Source organism: Bos indicus x Bos taurus, chromosome 16 (genome assembly GCF_003369695.1).
Source record: "Bos indicus x Bos taurus breed Angus x Brahman F1 hybrid chromosome 16, Bos_hybrid_MaternalHap_v2.0, whole genome shotgun sequence".
Taxonomy (NCBI): domain Eukaryota; kingdom Metazoa; phylum Chordata; class Mammalia; order Artiodactyla; family Bovidae; genus Bos; species Bos indicus x Bos taurus.
In genome coordinates this window covers 21226762-21245045 of record NC_040091.1, presented here as the reverse complement: position 1 = coordinate 21245045, position 18284 = coordinate 21226762, and the positions used below count along the sequence as shown (strand labels likewise).

The following is an 18284-nucleotide window of genomic DNA, read 5'->3' as shown; positions in this document are numbered from 1 at the left end:
TAGGGGAGAAATAGAGAGAGGAGTAGCTGCTCTCAACGATCAATCCCGAAGAGCACATGGCTCTTGTTATATCTGGCTGGCTCAGCAATTATCCAAGTTATGGGGCTGCAGGGGATACTGTCTAGACCAGTTCTTTTGGCCCTGGGGTTGGCAGAACATAGGATCAGAAAGCCAAGGCATGGTCCAAACATCTCTCTGCATTTTTTTCTGGTAGACAGTCAAGCTGGATGGAAACTAAATCTCCAACAATTACCAAATAGCAATAAACAAGGGAATAAAAAGACTGCACAGGGCTTTCTTCAGGCTTTGATAGATACATCCTGGCTCTTGAACTATAAAGTATGACATCTCTGGACTGAATCTCTTTGAGGAAAAAAAAAAAAGCATGATATTAAAGCTGGTATGACTTTTCTAGCTTGAGCTGATGCTCTCTGCATTAGAAGCATTCTCTGATCTCCACAATGGACAGGAAAAACACATCGACGTATCATTGAAATAATTTATTTACCACTAGAGCACCACAAAAACAGACATACATTGTGTTAAAATACAGCGTAATCAGTCATCAAAATACAAAACAGCTATTCTTATGTTCCATTTAAAAAAAAAATCATGCCAACCATAAAACTGCATTGCTGTTTAACACAGAAAAACTGTAGCCCCATCCCACCCACATACTAACATTTTCCCCATTCCCTCCCACCTCCCTCCCGTCTCATGGCAATATTTACTTATGGGAAATAAAGGCCTTATAGAACCCCCCAAACTAAAAAAAAAAAAAAAAAAAGATTCAAGATATCTTAAAATAGAGCATTTAAAATATTATCAGTGCATTCATGAGGAAAGACAAAATAATACAAAACAAAAATGTCATTCTATCTGAGAAGAAAATACCTGCAGAAATAAAAGTGATTTACATAGAATGAATAGAAAAGTGGAAAAGAAAAAAAAATCAACACACTCCAATCTGGGATTGGATTTCACCCAATCCAAAGGTTGTTTGGTATTGTGGCATCCTATCTCTTGCTTTTCCAGTTTTCAGACAAATCCAATTTGTCATTTTAATAATGGCCAGGAAATTCCAAGAAAAGGAAGTATACTATATCAAACAACTTCACTCTGGATTCACACCTCACTGTGCTGCTCTTTAGGTAAAACTGCAAATATTCCATTGTCTTACTATTAATGATTATTCTAAAGCTAAATAAGAGACAACTGACAAACTGACATATCCTACAAACCCTGACATAAGGTTACCTCCTCTGCAAAAATGTAGCAAATCGTGTATTTCGGCAAGGTAAATTCTAGCCTCTGATTTGGTAAGTTTCATTCAGAGGAAAGAAAGGACTTTTTGATCATGGGAGAATTTGCCTTGTGCCTTTGCAACCTTCAAAGAACATCTATAAAACCTTAATTTCAGTTAAATACACTAAATGACTTATGCTGACATGGGTTTATTTTTTCTTCCTTAAAAAAGTCAACTGAAATGTTAATCTTTCCATTTTTCCCTGAACACTAAAAACTCAATTAAAGAAAAAGTTGTTTCCTGTGATCTGTCTGCTCTTTTTTTTTTAATAGCAGAATTCTGTGAAAATACTGATTAAACCAAGTTAGAGACACCTTTCTTAAACCAGTCACTAAGACTCTGAGTTCCAGTCAGATCCTTAAGCCCTTGCTAAATCTAAACATTTCACCTCAATTATCTATGTATCTATAATCCCGAATTTTCCTAAAATAGAAGCTTGTTAATGTCTGAATTGATTAGTAATGATGCTTAGAAAATGAAGAAAAACTATGTCTTTTTATAAAAGAAAAAAAAGGACAAGTGGACTCAGGTAGTTTATGTCATAATAATGGACAATGAAAAAGCACGAGTGGAACAAATACTATCAAACATGTATTTGTAGTGCAAGTCGAAATACAGGGGCTTTATTCAAAAGTTCTGGCCAGCTAAAGGAAACACACAATTCCCAGCGATCATTAGAAAGAGCCCAAATTTAAGTCCAATCTAAATCAGAGTTGGCATTACTATAGAACATTAAAAAATATGGTAAAAATTTACACATTACACATAAAGTAGTTAATGTTTTGATTTCATCATTTGCAAAAGAGATCTGCAGTTGTGTTTCCAATTATACTGGCTTCTATACCCATCTATTGTAATAATATAGGTATGGTTACATACACCGAAATGAAAGAAAAATCTAGAGCGCAGCTGCACAGCAATACTTTAAGGTCTGAAGTTTGACCAGTACGTATCTAAACATCTCAACATCTCACTGGTTGACTAAACTGACAAAGAACCATTTACAATTAAAGAGAACAAAAAAATCTTACAGACTTAATCTGACTGAAAGTTTCCTTTATTAACAGGCTTTTCAGTTTTGAACCTTACAAGAAGCTTCCTTGGGCAGTTGGTACAAAGCATGTATTTGCAGGGTCTCTCTCTTTATGCAGACTCACTCGGTCATATAATAGATCTCACTCGCATTTTTCATCTTGTTAATATGACCTCTTTTGCTGGCCCGTTTGAGTTCAAGTTCCTTAAGCCATCCATGGGTTTCTGGCAAAGTATTTGGTCTCCACTTTTTTTACACCTGTTTTATTTTCCAAGGGCAATGAAATGTTCATTATATAGTAACACACAATAAATAACTCACTGTTAACTCTAAGAGTAAGAATGGGAAAGATACCTATTGCATAGCAATACAGAAAAATCAAGTGAGGCATGGGATAAGAACATATGTACAGCAACTCCACTGAACGGGATTTTCCTGTTTGTTTTTTTTTCTTTCACATAATTAACACTAACAAATACTTCCAGTGTTTATTTTTTTCTTAAGAAAAAAAAGGTTTTGCTTCTTGTCTCTCTCACTTACAGAGTAGGTAAAATATAAAGCCTTCAACTTTTTTTTCGTTTCAGATGCCAGTTTTAACAAACAGAACACAAACTTCCGAAGTGTTTGAACTAGTACCGCTTTTTTCAATTTTTTTTTTTAACACTGATGAAGCAAGGCTCTCTTGTGTTTTCTTGTTACAAACATTGCCTTTGTCACCATCATCACCATCATCATCGTGCGATTATCATCTTGTCACTTTTCCGAGAATCTTAGCTGCATTTGCAAGACTTGACAATCATATTAGAAAGCTGTTCGATCTTGGGTGTTTTGCCAATGTAGTAGAGAATGGTGAGCGGCTCTAAATCTTGGGACACGCAGCAAGGGGAAGCAGACGCTTCTGGATTTATGGTATTATATAAGCTGAGAACCTGAAAGAACGCAGGAGAAGAAAGAAAACATAGGAAAAGCCCAAACAAAATGAAGGGCAATTATTTTTTTAATTTATTTATTTAATTGGAGGATAATTACTTTACATTATTGTGATGGTTTTTGCCATACGATATGAATATGAATTATCAATATGCATTGGCCACAGGTAAACATGTGTCCCCTACATCCTGACCACTATGGAGAACAGTGTGGAGATTCCTTAAAAAACTAGGGCAGTTATTTTTAAATAGAACCATCCCACAATGTTATCAGTTCCAGTACTGAGTAGGCAGTTTAAATGATTTGGGGCTTACACTTTACTTATCCTCCAATTATAGTCAAATGGGGAGGCGTCCCCAAGAATCCCTGAGTTTATCATTTTCCTACAGAATCCTTTTCTCACACGTTGGACAAAATTGCTCATTCAACAGATTTTCCAGTTTTTCCAATGAGTCTTAACTTTGATCATAGCTTTGCTGTCTGCACTTCACAGGCCCTCAGAAAACTAGGTCCAAACTTGGCATTTGGTCTTGTAAACCTGCCTGCAATGCAGTTCGATTTCTGGATTGGGAAGATCCCCTGAAGAAGGGACAGGCTACCCATTCCAGTATTCTCAGGCTTCCCTGGGGGCCCAGATGGTAAAAAGTGAAGTGAAGTGAAAGTGGCTCAGTCATGTCTGACTCTTTGCAACTCTATACAGTTCATGGAATTCTCCAGGCCAGAATCTGAGTGGGTAGCCTTTCCTTTCTCCAGTGGATCTTCCCAACCCAGTAATCAAACTGGGGTCTCCTGCACTGCAGGTGGATTCTTTACCAATTGAGCTATGAATCCATCTGCAATGCTGGGAGACTTGGCTTCAATCCCTGGATTGGGAAGATCCCATGGAGGAGAGAATGGCAACCCACTCCAGTATTCTTGCCTGAAGAATCCGCATGGACAAAGGAGCCTAGCATGCTACAGTCCATGGGGTCACAAAGAGACGGACACAACTGAGTGACTACACAAGCACAGCACTAGACTTCTTCATAACCGAAGTTGTTTCATGAATAGATATTTTCAATTCCCACCCAGATGAAGAGTTCCCTTGAGGTCGGGGACTCTACACTCTTCATTTTTCTTTTTTTTTAAACCTTATAGCCCTAGTAAGACTTCTCTGGACAAGATGAGACTCATGTGCTAGGTGAAGAAACGAATACACAAATAAGTAAGAGAATAACTTTTTCTTTATTAAAATTCTTAGCAGAATGTTAATCTATCCTTAGGTAGAGCAAAAGACACCTGTCTGCAGTGTGAAATATTTCTATGCTAAGCGTCTTCTCAGGCCAATTTAATGTCATCTAAAATTTTCATTTAAAAGAAAAAGTTCAAATTCTTTTCACTTGTCATTGCTTCATAAATACAATCATGTGAAAAAATAAGCAACCTATGTTCTTAATTATCCAGTTGGTCACATTTTGCTTATAACAATGATGATAATAATAAAAATATAATAATAATAATCAACCCTCCATTTAACTTTTCATGTGGTAAATAGTAGTGGCTAAGTATGGCACCCCACTCCAGTACTCTTGCCTGGAAAATCCCATGGATGGAGGAGCCTGGTAGGCTGCAGGCCATGGGATCGCTAGGAGTTGGACACGACTGAGCAACTTCACATTCACTTTTCACTTTCATGCATTGGAGAAGGAAATGGCAACCCACTCCAGTATTCTTGCCTGGAGAATCCCAGGGACGGGGGAGCCTGGTGGGCTGCCGTCTATGGGGTTGCACAGAGTCGGACACAACTGAAGCAATTTAGCAGCAGCAGCAGCAGCAGCAAGTACAGAATGAAAAGGAAGTTCTACAGTTTGCGCTATACCTTTAACCCTGTCCTCTATCAAAGGAGCACGTGACTTCTACCAGCAGAAGTGTGGCACATCCCCAGTGATGATAAAGAGACCTTTCCAAGGATGCCATTAATGTGTTAGTCAAACAGCAAGTGACCTTTTCCTCGAGATCCACGGCAACATTTTCAGCCTAAGACAGAAAATCTGTTCAGCACACCAACACTGACTACTTTATTAAGCTACCTCTGGCTTTTTGGGTAACTGTCCAAACCACATATTTGTGATCATGACAGTGATTCTTCCTCTCTCCTTGAAAAACAAGCATGGTCTCAGCCTTCACACACTCCCTCTGTGTATCAAGAAGGAGAATTATGTTTCTACTTGGCAACTGGGCCTTCCCACATTACGGCTACTGTTGCCACAGCCCTGCTGAAGCAGCCTGGCCTGAGAGCTCAGACAAAGGGACAGGCAGGAGCAAGCTTCCCTCACATGGCCAAGCACGTGGTCAGTCCTGAGAGCCAAAAATCTCCAAGGGAGTCAGCAAAACAGCTGAAGGAAGGGGGGCCATGTTTGTCAACTGAAAGTTTTGTGGATGTAAGCATTTATCAATAAATAGACTTTATCCTCCACCAACACGTGATTCTTCCACTGAACACAAGAGGCATTTTCTAAGACAGATTGTCCAAAATAATGGATATCCCCCAAACTCTCGAATTCAGCTGAACACATTATGCGATCTTTTTTTGGCAGCGCATTCATTTTCCTACCCTGCAGTGAAAGGCAATTTTTCTAATGCTCCTTTAATAAGAAGATTTACAGAGGCATAACCCCAATGTGTAGCCAAGACAGAGCAAATGAAGGCCTGGTTATAAAACCGGGAGTCTTGAGTCCTAAGCTTTGGTTTGTCACCAACTGTTTGATCCTGGATAAGTCATCTACACGATATGGACTCTAATTTTTCTAGAAAAATAAAGGATTTGGACAATATAACCCATTTTTTGTATTTTATATTATGATTATTTTGTTTTTTATTGAATATAGTTGATTTAAAATGCTGTGTTAGTTTCAGGTGTACATAAAAGTGATTCAGTTATACATATATATGTATTGGGCTGGCCAAAAAAATCACTGGGGTTAAGATGTTATGGAAAAATCTGAACGAACTTTTTGCTCAACCCTATATATATATAGATAGATAGACATTCTTTTTCCGATTCTTTTCCCTTATATGCCATTACAAAATACTGAGCACACTTCTCTGTGCTGTACGGTAGGTCTTTGTTATTTATCTATTTTATGGATAGTACTACAGGGTGGACAAGATAATTTATCAAGTCCTTTCCATCTCTAAAATTCTACACGACAAGGCACCAGAAAAGAAGCATTTGAGAAATATCATTATTACATAGAAAAAGTCTTGGCTAATCTGGGCTGGGAACTCATGGCATCTACTCTGGGACCTGACTTCTGAATGAGACTTCATTCCTCATCAAAGTAACTTAATAAAATTTTGAGATTCTCATTTACTCTAGGTGATATTCAAAAAGACTTAGAGATACTGATTTTCAAATCACTGTCACATATATCCTCTTATGTTCTTCACATCTACTCTTGAGTTGGACATTATTATTTCAAAAAATAATTTTTATTCTTTTTACTGGTAAGAAACTGAGGTTCAAAGAAATTAAATGATTTTATAATTGTCATACAGTAGTGAATCAGATAGCACTAATGGTAAAGAACCCACCTGCCAATGCAGGAGATGAGACTTATGAACCATGGGTTTGATCCCTGGGTCAGGAAGATCCCCTGGAGGAGGGCATGGCAACCCACTCCAGTATTCTTGCCTGGAGAATTCTATGGACAGAGGAGCCTAGAGGGCTACAGTCCATAGGGTCGCACAGAGTCAGACATGACTGAAGCGACTTAGCAAGCAAGCAAGTGAATCACTCAGGCTTCCCTGGTGGCTCAGTGACAAAGAACCCGCCTGCCAATGCAGGAGATGTGGGTTCGATCTCTGATCCAGGAAAATCCCCTGGAGAAGGGAATGGCGCCCCACTCCAGTATTCTTGCCTGGGAAATCCCATGGACAGACAGCCTGACCGGCTACAGTCCATGGGGTCTCAAAGAGTCAGACATGACTTAGTGACTCAACAACGACAACACTGAATCACTCCACCAAAGCATCTACAGAAGTCCTCAGTGTTCTTTCTAGTATGATAGACCCTGATAGGGGTGATAACACATCCTTTTATCAGCTGGAGAACTGGGTCCCTGCACATTTTAACAATATCCGACACTTAGTAAGATTTTGATTCCACCTATTTATTCTTACAGATGTTAAGAACATAAAACAAAGAGAAAATTAAACAAAATTGTCCTCAAGTTGCTTACAGGCTAATTGGAAAGGCCAGACCTACTTGTCTAAACTCATCAGTATTGCTTTCTGAGTTCACCTACAGCCCGAATTTTTTCTCATCATTCAAAAGGGTTTCTCCAGCATCCATTTATGTGTGGTGACAAAAGGGCACGAGGCTATTGAGAATCCATGCAGTAAAACTATCAGCAGTTACAATTAGCAGCCCAAGAACGAAGAGACAAGTGAAGCCTGTACTTACCCTACTGTGCTGAGTGTCTGAGCTCCACAGATATGGGCATGCTCCAGCACAGAAGTTGGCATTGTACCCTTTAGGCTCATGAATCCATTTCCACCCAAGATCCCTCTTGAAATCAATGTAAAGTGGGCGTAGGCAACAATTATCCTGCACATTTCTGATAAAAGAAAGAGCAATGGAGATTTTAAAGCTGATTTCTGTCCCACTCCAGGTCCCTTATTCCAAACCAGAGAAATGACTCATTTGTATATTCAACAAATAAATATGAGCATTGGGGCTCCCTGGTGGCTCAGTTGGTAAAGAATCCCCAGGCAATGGGAGAGACCTGGGTTTGATTCCTGGTTTGAGAAGATCCCCTGGAGAAGGGAACAGCTACCACTCTAGTATTCTAGCCTGGAGAATTCCATGAACAGAAGAGCCTGGCAGGCTACAGTCCATGGAGTCACAAACAGTCAGACACAACTGAGTGATTTTCATACATACGTATATGAGCATATATCCCAGACAAGGTTTTAATGGTTGTACAGCAATCTCGACAGACTTTCAAAATGGGGTGTGATGGTGATTTGCCGGACTGCTTTCCCTTGTGAGTTCTATACTCTGACCCTCTTATCTGTGTCCTCAAAAACCAAACCCTTCCCTTGAAAGATGAGACATAGCAGAAAGGTGGCAGACTGAGACCAAGCCCCTTCCAACCTACAAAGCACAGTTTTGCCATCCAGCCTCTATTGCCTTTTCAAATGCAAATGGATGAAGTACAACAGCTATTTACAGAGAACCATCTCAGGCATTTTCCTTTGAGAAAAAAATCCTTTATTTCATTTCCTGGCCCTGGATCTAGGGATAAACCAGAGATCAAGAAACACGGAGTCTTGCTTATTAGTGCAACCACTGGCTCTCGCAAACAAAAAACACCCTTTTCCTTGCACTTTATCAGTGACAACCTCTCACCACCCCATAGCTCACAACATAAAGAAAGAGCCTTTCTCCTACCAGGCTCACTAAGAAACCACAGAAGGACATTCACACTTTCCCTCCATGAACTCATGTAGGAATAGGAGATAAATTTATGCTACTCCCCCTTCTCCCGTATTCTGTAGCAAAAGACACAACAAATAGTACTTTTCTTCTATCTCTCTCACCACTGTTACTGTCTGTGAAGGAGATCTGACCATGGGTACCCTGCCAGGTGGAGTGGATGATAAAGAACCCGCCTGCCAATGCAGAAGATGTAAGAGATGAAGGTTCAGTCCCTAGTCGGGAAGATCCCCTGGAGGAGGGCACGGCAACCCACTGCAGAATCCTTGCCTGGAGAATCCCATGGACAGAGGAGCCTGGTGGGCTACAGTCCATAAGATCGCACAGAATCGGACACTACTGAGGCAATTTAGCATACACGCATGCCCGCATACCCTTCAGGGAGAGGAAAGGCTCCTACAGATGGCGAGTCTCCCAGTTAGGGAGCCACCATCATGCTCCTCAAATAAACCTATCTTTGCTCTGGGGAGTCGAGAGTTCCTTTTCTCCTTCAGCCTCAAAGTGCTTCACAGAGACTTGGGGCGAGGGGTGGAACTCAAGGGGCTAGTTTTCTCCCTTCATAGTGGGTTCGTTGCTAAAGAACTGATGAAGACAGCATAGAAATAACTTTAAACCTCTGGTGTTACAAAATACGATGGCTCTATTTTTCTATCCCCGGCTTTAAGCAACGAGTTACAGTTCAAGTCCATTTTCAGTAAAACAAAGGCAAAGGCAGTACAGGAGTTAAACAGAAACACAATTCCTTTTTTGTTTTCTTTTTATTTCCTTTACCTAAAGCAATAGGCTGCATCCAGAGCGCGCTTCTTCCGCCGGTTGGACTGTTGGGACTCAAGTCTGTAGGAGGGCAACAACATTAGCAGGAGATGTGGGCTCTTCCCACTGTTTTTTTTCCTAGTGGACTTTATTGTTTTCTGATCACCACTGGTATAGGTAGAGGTGCCATCAATACCTTGAAAAAATGCATTCGGGTAATAAACATTTAGCTTTACCTTCATCAAGTAGAATCAGCCATACCTTTTTTCCCCCCTTTGTCTATTGTCACAAACAGCAGTGATGACCACACAGCAGCAGCAGCAGTTGGCTCACTCCCCACAGCAACGGACAGGAAGAGTACCGGTGACAAGGAACACGGCTAAATGGGGCTCTTGTCAGAAGGCAGTTCAGTGTCCAAGGCAGGGCGAGTTGCTTATGAAAGTCACTACAGAAGGAGTCTTTGACCTCTAGTCCAAGGGCACTCTTTCTCAGTAGTTCAGTCAGTCCTCAGCGTAGGCTGTGCTCAAGCCTTCAACAACTGATGACACGGCTATAGAACATGCCTTGTCACCCGCTGGGTTCCTCTCTTCCTAGGACTGGTCAACTCAAAGACTTTCCTCATGAACCTAAACTGAGCCTTACACTAAACTGCAGTGAATGAGGTTCAAGTGAAACAGAAGTCACCCTTACCTAATGCTGTTTGGGGAAGCTGTGAAGAAAGGGCTTTTTCATTGATTTTTATGGCATCCTCAACACTTTCCTGATTCCATCTGAGATGGAGAAACCTGAGCTTCCCAGAGCATGCTCAAGAGACTGCCAGCTTAAGCATTTAATCTCTGTACTTCTCAAGAATCATGACTAGGTTAGAGACTGAAATAAATCTCTAGACTTCTGGGAGGATTTTTCCATGAGCAAGGGCCACTGGAGGCTTCGGCCAAGGGATGGAGGTCCCCGGTGGGGTTAGTTAGGGAAGGGCGATCAGTTCCCTAACCTGGTGGTATGGAGTAAGTGCTACACCCGCAGTTGGTCCAGACTCTCTGCTCATCTCTCATCATCCAATGACTTGTTGTCTAGTGGAGGACATGACTTGAACCCTTAGCATCACCTCATCCCCTTTGACTTTTGGCTAATTTACTAAAAGGTGAGCAAGACTGGGGGAACAACTAACACTCTGTTCCATGTTTACAAACTAATTATGAAAGTGTGATAAGGAAGCCACTTGGAATATTGGACATCAGCCAGAAAAGGGGGTGTGTTCTGACACAGATCAGGTTAGTTACAGAGGCTATGGCAGGAGGGGACATCCTTCTGTGAAATCCAGTGGTGGATTCCTGATGTTGGGTTTGGGAGCATTATCAATGGATGTCCTTGAATGCATGTTATCTTTTCTTCTATAACATTAGCATTGGAGGAGGAAATGGCAACCCACTCCAGTGTTCTTGCCTGGAGAATCCCAGAGACGGTGGGGCCTGGTAGGCTGCCGTCTATGGGGTCGCACAGAGTTGGACACGACTGAAGTGACTTAGCAGCAGCAGCAGCAGCATTGAGGGAATGCTGATCTGCTTAAATGAAGAATGAAGAGCTTAACAGGTTCTTTAAGAGTCTGGAAGGCTGGTAAGTCTGTCAATTAGTATTGCCAAGTCATCACCCAGCTTCGAGCAATGTAAACTGGAAACCAATCCCTTTCTCCCTTCATGTATCTTACCCCAGCCATAGCTTTGACCAAACAAATCTCATTTTCACACACAAACTGACCTCATTCCCCCAGATTATCGACAGAGGCCTTCCCTCCCCCACCTCCTTTGCCCAAGTTTCATTTACCTGCAAAGCGTGCTTCTAGTTCTTCACTTTTATTGGGGATGATGTAATTATTCGATGGTACAAAGGTGCAGCAGGGACAGTGTAAACTTATTTTAAATCCCAGGTTCCTGTCTGGAAAACATGAAGTCAAGGAGGTTATTTTTCTGTGCATCGAATACCCCTCCATCTGCCAGTGCTTTGCAAATAATTTAGGATCAGTGAACATCGAAGGAGGAAAATAGAAAGCAGTGGTCACCTTTATGGTGGAGCCATTCGTGAACAGCATCAGTGACGTCGAAGGAGAGCCATTCACCCTCTGCTCTGGTTTTCACGACTTTGCTGTCAATGTAGCGCTGGGTTGGAGATGTTAAATCTTTGGATTTGAGAATCTAAAGGAGGAAAGGGCAAGAGAAAAGCTCAGCTGGCATACTGACAGCAGGACTAAACCCAAACTATTAACAGTATCCCAATTCACTGTCTGAGGTGAGTCCCGCTCCAGTCTACCCAAGTACTGTCATCTCATGGGCATGGCCACATGCATAAAAAAGTAACACCAGGCCATATGCCATGAAAAATAGAGCTACTAAATCAGCCATGTATTTTGATAAAGGTGACAGAAACCATAAAGCCAAGTGTCTCAAAGAAAGTGACAGTAATTATTTTCCTCTGCTGACACAGCTTTGCAAGATTTCGGCCATAAATTCTATGCTATTAAGTTAATGGTTTTGTTGTTCTGCTTCCCGACTATATTTCGTATGGGGAGCTGGGATGTGGGGAGGGACCAGAGGACTGGTCCAGGTCAGAGGATCTGGGCTCACCCTTGGAAGGCTCTGAATATAAATCTTCTTCAAATAAAGAGACAAAGGCCCTAATCTTGGTTCCTAAATCCACCACCATTTTAATAAAATATGGGACATGCCTCAACTTTGGAGGTAAGTCTCTAGCTGGGATTTTTACTCTCCCTGTGACTTGTTATGATTTATAAGGATATTCCACATCCCGCAGACAAAGAACGAATTTGGGCAGGAGCAGTCTGGCACGGTGTGGAGGGAGAGTCTGAAAGGAAATCAGCCTGAACACTAACAATTTAGAAAGATGCATTTATTTCAAATAAGTTAAGAGCAACTGCAGTCTGTTCTTGGGTTTCTATAGGAAGTGAGCATTTTAGGTTGCTTTTTTAAAAAACTTTCTGTCTGTCTTTAAATGATAGTGTTTTATGAACCAGTCAAACCACGACTCTAAGTCTCCAAGAACTATATTAAATCCCTACCCAAACCCATATCCTGCCTTTCCTCAGTACTTACAGGCTCAAGCCCTGTTCTTTATATTTATTTCCTGAGACTGAGTCTAACCGTGATGTGGTTACTTCATGTATACATGTTTGGTCTCTGCAACAAGTTCATAAACCTTGCCAGGGCTGGGATCAGGTCATCAATTTGATATCATTTCAAAGCACAGCACTTGACTTAATCAATGTCTATTAATAGGACTGCCTGCATATCTAGAAGATTGATTTATCCTCCTTTAAACCTTGTAAAACAAAAACACATAGTGTTCCTGCAGATTTTACAATGCATTTTCCTTCCATGTGTGCACATCATTGGTTTCAAGCAGTCCAACAACAGACACTTCCTAGGAAATTTGGCATTATAGTAGACTTTTTTTTTTCTGGATTGTTGTTCAGTCACTAAGTTGTGTCCAACTCCCTGCAGCGCCTAGGACTGCACCATGTCAGGCTTCCCTGTCCTTCACTATGTCCCAGCATGTGCTCAAGTTCATGTACATTGAGTCAGTGATGCTATCTAACTATCTCATCTTCTGTTGCCTCCTTCTCCTTTTGCCTTTAACCTTTCCCAGCATCAGGGTCTTTTCTAATGAGTTGGCTCTTCGCATCAGGTGGCAAAGTATTAGAGCTTCTTCTGGATTAAGGAAGTACAAAATAGGGAGAAAATCATATAATTGGACTTCAGATGTCCTCATGAATCTTTAGACTAACCTTACTCTACAAGCCTGCCTCTCAAGTGCAACAAACCCCACTATGCGCAGAGAATCTAGAGGTAATCGTGATCCTACCATACACAAGAGATGCCCTTTGTGAACCAAAGGAAGAAAAGAAACATGATTTAAGGGCTGAGTACATGAGCCCTGAGTTTGGCACACATTATTTCATTTAATTTAATTCTGAAAACATTCCTGTCAGGTAGATGAAGGAAACCAAAACTCAGAGAGGTTGAATAAGTTGCCCAAAGCCTCACAGTGAACAAATGATTCAAAGCAATTCCAAGTTATTTTTCCAACTCTGATGCTGGATTCTTGAAGGCCAAAAGAGTTGTGAGAGCCCCCTTGGATCATGACTCACCCTTACCCCTTTCCAGATGACAGAAAATAGTCAATGACAGAGGCAAATATTTCTAATAAGATTATAGTAAATGTTGGTAGAAGATGAAAATATACCACATGGGACATATATGTAGTTAGTTAATGCTGACTTATCTATAACTTTCAAGATGCACCTTAACAGTTATATCCTCTGGAAATCAAACCTTGATTTGATTTCCTGCCTTGGAAATACTCCCAGTTGGGGAAATAAGACACTATCTATCCAATTCAGGAAAATCAGTACAATTCACCTAATAGTTGAGAAGACGTTTTCAGGCATTTCCATCCATCTCTGACTAAAAACGGTAACATTCCCAAAACTCACCTTTCCAACTTTACATTTCTTCCTCTAGCTGACTTTCTATCATGATGTGTTATTTCATAATGCTTTGTGTACTTGCTTTGTTCCTAATTAACATGTGCATGCTAAGTCAGTTCAATCATGTCTGACTCTTTGTGACCCTATGGGTTGTAGCCCACCAGGCTCCTCTGTCCATGGCATTTTCCAGGCAAGAATACTGCAGTGGGTTGTCGTGCCCTCCTGCAGGGGGTCTTTCTGACCCAGGGACTGAACCCGTGTCTCTTATGTCTCCTGCACGGCAGGCAGATTCCTTACCACTACTGTTACCTTGCCGTTCTTATTCAGTCACTCAGTCGTGTCTGACTCTTTGCAACCTCACGGACTGCAGCACTCCAGGCTTCCCTGTCCTTCACCATCTCCTGGAGCTTGCTCAAACTCATGTCTATTGAGTCGGTTATGCCATCCAACCATCCCATCCTCTGTTTTCCCTGTCTCCTCCTGTCTTCAACCTTTCCCAGCATCAGGGTCTTTTCTAATGAGTCAGCTCTTTGCATCCAGTGGCCAAAGTACTGGAGTTTCAGCTTCAGCTTCAGCATCAGTCCTTCTAATGAATATTCAGGACTGATTTCCTTCAGGATTGACTGGTTTGATTTCCTTGCAGACCAAAGGATTCTCAAGAGTCTTCTCAAACACCACAGCTCAAAAGCATCAGTTCTTTGACTCTCAGCCTTCTTTATTGTCCAACTCTCTCTTCTGTACATGACTACTCAGAAAACCATAGCTTTGACTATATGAACCTTTGCTGGCAGAGTAATGTCTCTGCTTTTTAATACGCTGTCTAGGTTGGTCATAGCATTTCTTCGAAGAAGCAAACGTCTTTTAATTTCATGGCTGCAGTCATCGTTTGCAGTGATTTTGGAGCCCAAGAAAATAAAGTCTGTCACTGTTTCCATTGTTTCCCCATCTATTTGCCATGAAGTGATGGGACCAGATGCCATGATCTTAGTTTTCTGAAGGTTGAGTGTTAAGCCAGCTTTTTCCCAGTGCCACCTGGGAAGCTCTAATTAGCATAGTGTATATCTTATTCATCTTCATAACCCTAACACTTAGATGTACTGTCTAGAACAAAACACATTGCTTTCATTGTTGAATTAATTACATCTGATAAAGATATATCTATCATATATCAAATATCTTCAATATGTATCTGTGAGATATATGTATATATCTCATAACTTAAGATATCATATATGTCTGTATACATATATGTGTGTGTGTATGTATATGTGGGCCTACCCTGGTAGCTCAGATGGTAAAGAATCTACCTGCAATGCAAAAGACCCAGGTTGGATCCCTGGGTTGGGAAGATCCCACAGAGAAGGGAATGGCCATCCACTGCAGTATTCTTGCCTGGAGAATTCCATGGACAGAGGAGCCTTGCAGGCTACAGTCCATTGGCCACAAACAGTTGGACAGGACTGAGCAACTAACACTTTCACTTTTCACATATGTGTATATATACAAATACACACAATCTCACTAAAAATACAGAATATTAAAAAAAATCATGACCACATTGACAACATGGGCAGAAAAAATGCACACTAGCAAATCTAATTAAACTTATCTTATAGAGAAGGTAAATCTAGATTATCTGGCTTTAAAATCAAATCAAGGAGGAGCAAAGAGATTCTGAATTTTTTTTCTTTTTAAATCTCATTAGAAGATAAGTGCTTCCTCAGCCACAGAACACTGGTATGTTCTGACATCGGACAACCTCATACTCTCACACGGGTGAAAGGTCCTCCATATCTTTTTACTAGTTCAAGAACAGGCCAATTCAAACCACCAAGAAAGACAGCTATTGAGCTACCAAATTCTGAAACAGAAAAGTGACTTCAGTCTTGTGGGTTTGTTGTCTTGAACTTTATGGCCAAGGAGTTCTTAAACCCACTTGTTGCAATTTAACTCCATTCTTTCTTATCCAGTCCTTAGTGGAAACAGGAAACAGCTGCTTTCCATCACTCATAGAATATCCCTCATATTCTTGGAGACTATTATTAAGTCCCCCTCAGCATGCTCAGTCTCCCTCTCTAAGCTAAATAAACCCAATTCCTTTAGACCATATTTTGAGGGCCAGTTTCCCAAACCTTTAATCACTTGGGTCACCAATAAGGATGGATGATGCTGTATAAAAGTACTCCTCCTACAGCTTAGGGGTTTAATTTCAGAACTGGCTAGAAAACCTTCTAATCACATCCCAAAGTCTCGAATCTTAACTTGAAAGGTATTTTCTAAGAATAGGCACACTCTCCCTGTTCCCTGTTTATCCTCCATTTATCACCCACGCTAAATTAAGCTGTAAGGAAAGAAAATCAACCCACTGCTTTTATCAAGTAGAATTTTCTTAAATTCAAGAGTTGATACAAAAATGAGTACCTCGGTCAACTTCCCATTCTATTTAGCCTTTTCTGTCAGCCTTTCTTCTGCTAGTGTCCCAACAAGTGTATTGATATTAACAGTCCTGGATGGCTTTTTTTTCCTAGAATCACAATCGTTTCTAAATTCCTTTATACATTTTATCATAACAAAGATAATTTAGTTGAATGGTAAAAACTCTCTTAACTGGCTGCTGTTTTACTGTCCAGATTAACCAGTGTTCTCCATTTTTTCTGTAATAGGTATTGGCTGATGCCCACAGCACACTGGGATTCATTACTGGAAAGATACTCTCTAGTATGTTCCAAGGACTTCTGGTCTTACCAGTTGAGTGCTTAGAGAGTATCAATCGTATATCTTTCTAAGCCTGTTCAATATCAAGTTGAACATGATATTGTAATTATCCAAGTTCTTTAGATGTTCTAGAAACTGATGAAATACAGGACCAAATGTAAAGAAAGCTATGCTTCTGTGAGAACAGACCTGAATGCCTTAGAAAGTCTTCCCAAAACAAGTTTCTTTTAAAAAAAATTTTTTTGAAAAATAGTTTGGTGAGTCCTCAAAAAGGTAAACATGCAATTACCATATGATCTAGGAATTCTACTACTCCTAGATCCATACCCAAAAGAATTCAAAATAGGGACTCAAATAAATACTTGTATACCAATGTTCATAGCAGCATTATTCACAATAGCAAAATGATAAAAACAACCCAAGTGTCTATCAACAGATATACAGATAAAGAAAATGCAGTCTACACATACAATAGAATACTACTCAGCCGTGAAAAGTAATGAAATGATGACATATTAAAACATGGATGAATCTTGAAAATTATGCTAAGTCAAATAAGCCAGACACAAAAGGACAAATATTATACAATTTCACTTACACAAGATACCTAGAATAGGCAAATTTATGAAGATATAAAGTAGGACAGAGGTGACCAGGGGCTGGGGGTAGCAGGAATGGAAAGTTATTTTTTATGGCACAGTTTCCATTTAGGATGATAAAAATTTTTCTATAAATGGATAGCGGTGATGGTTGGACAACACTGTGAATTTATTTGATGCCACTGAATTGTATACTCTAAAAAATGATTAAAAGTTAAATTCTATGTTAGGTGTATTTTACTGTGATAATTTTTTTCTAATTTTAGATGTGGGAGCGACAGCTATCAAATTTAAAAAAAAAACAATGTGTTAAAAATTTAGAAGGATCTTGCACTCTGTTCACTTAGCAGATGTCCTGAAATGAGTCTCTCCCTCAAAGAAACTAAAAACTAAAAATCATTGACAATGTGCTATGGATGTGGTTTAGGCAAAATAGTAGACATGGATTGGCAATTTGTTGTCATTGTTCAGTTGCTAAATCATGTCCAACTCTTTGTGACCCTATGGACTGTAGCCCGCCAGGCTCCTCGTTCATGGGGTTCTCCAGGGAGGAATATCGGAATGGGTTGCCATTTCCTTCTCCAGAGGATATTCCTGACCCAGGGATCTTATGTCTCTCATGTCTCCTGCACTGGCAGGCAGATTCTTTAATACTAAGCCACCTGGAAGCCCTGGATTGGCAACAGACAGAGCCATAGTCAAAGAAGAGGCGTTGGTCTTTTACAGAAAACTCAGCATTTACATTGTGTTAGGGTGTGTGTGTGTGAAACATATATATACACACACATATATACATTTTAAGTTAAAATAAAAGTTTACCTCCTGCCTTCCCAATTTTGTTTTTACAATTTTTTTTCTAAAGTTTTTGCTTTAACTGACTTTTTTCTTTAAATAACAGACCAACAACTGTTGTTGACTAAATTAGAAGAGAGTCTCTAATATATTAAAAATGAGATATAGCTGTCTCTTAC

General features: G+C 40.3%; 1 protein-coding gene across 5 annotated transcripts in view; it reads right to left on the bottom strand.

Moving 5' to 3' along the window:
* Window positions 1-485: 485 nt before the first annotated feature.
* The window catches only part of TGFB2 (transforming growth factor beta 2), a 94594-nt gene continuing 76795 nt past the window's right edge, over window positions 486-18284 (bottom strand). For 2 of the 5 annotated variants that reach the window (XM_027564455.1, XM_027564457.1), the window contains 5 exons: window positions 11558-11690; window positions 11323-11433; window positions 9520-9697; window positions 7714-7867; window positions 486-3268 (listed from right to left, as the gene is read on the bottom strand). In XM_027564455.1, the coding sequence (XP_027420256.1) occupies window positions 3110-3268; window positions 7714-7867; window positions 9520-9697; window positions 11323-11433; window positions 11558-11690 (735 nt within the window). In that variant the 3' untranslated portion in view covers window positions 486-3109. Of the gene's footprint in view, window positions 3269-5047; window positions 5286-7713; window positions 7868-9519; window positions 9698-11322; window positions 11434-11557; window positions 11691-18284 lie in introns of those variants that run through there. The other 3 variants (XM_027564460.1, XM_027564456.1, XM_027564459.1) reach the window with 3 other exon arrangements.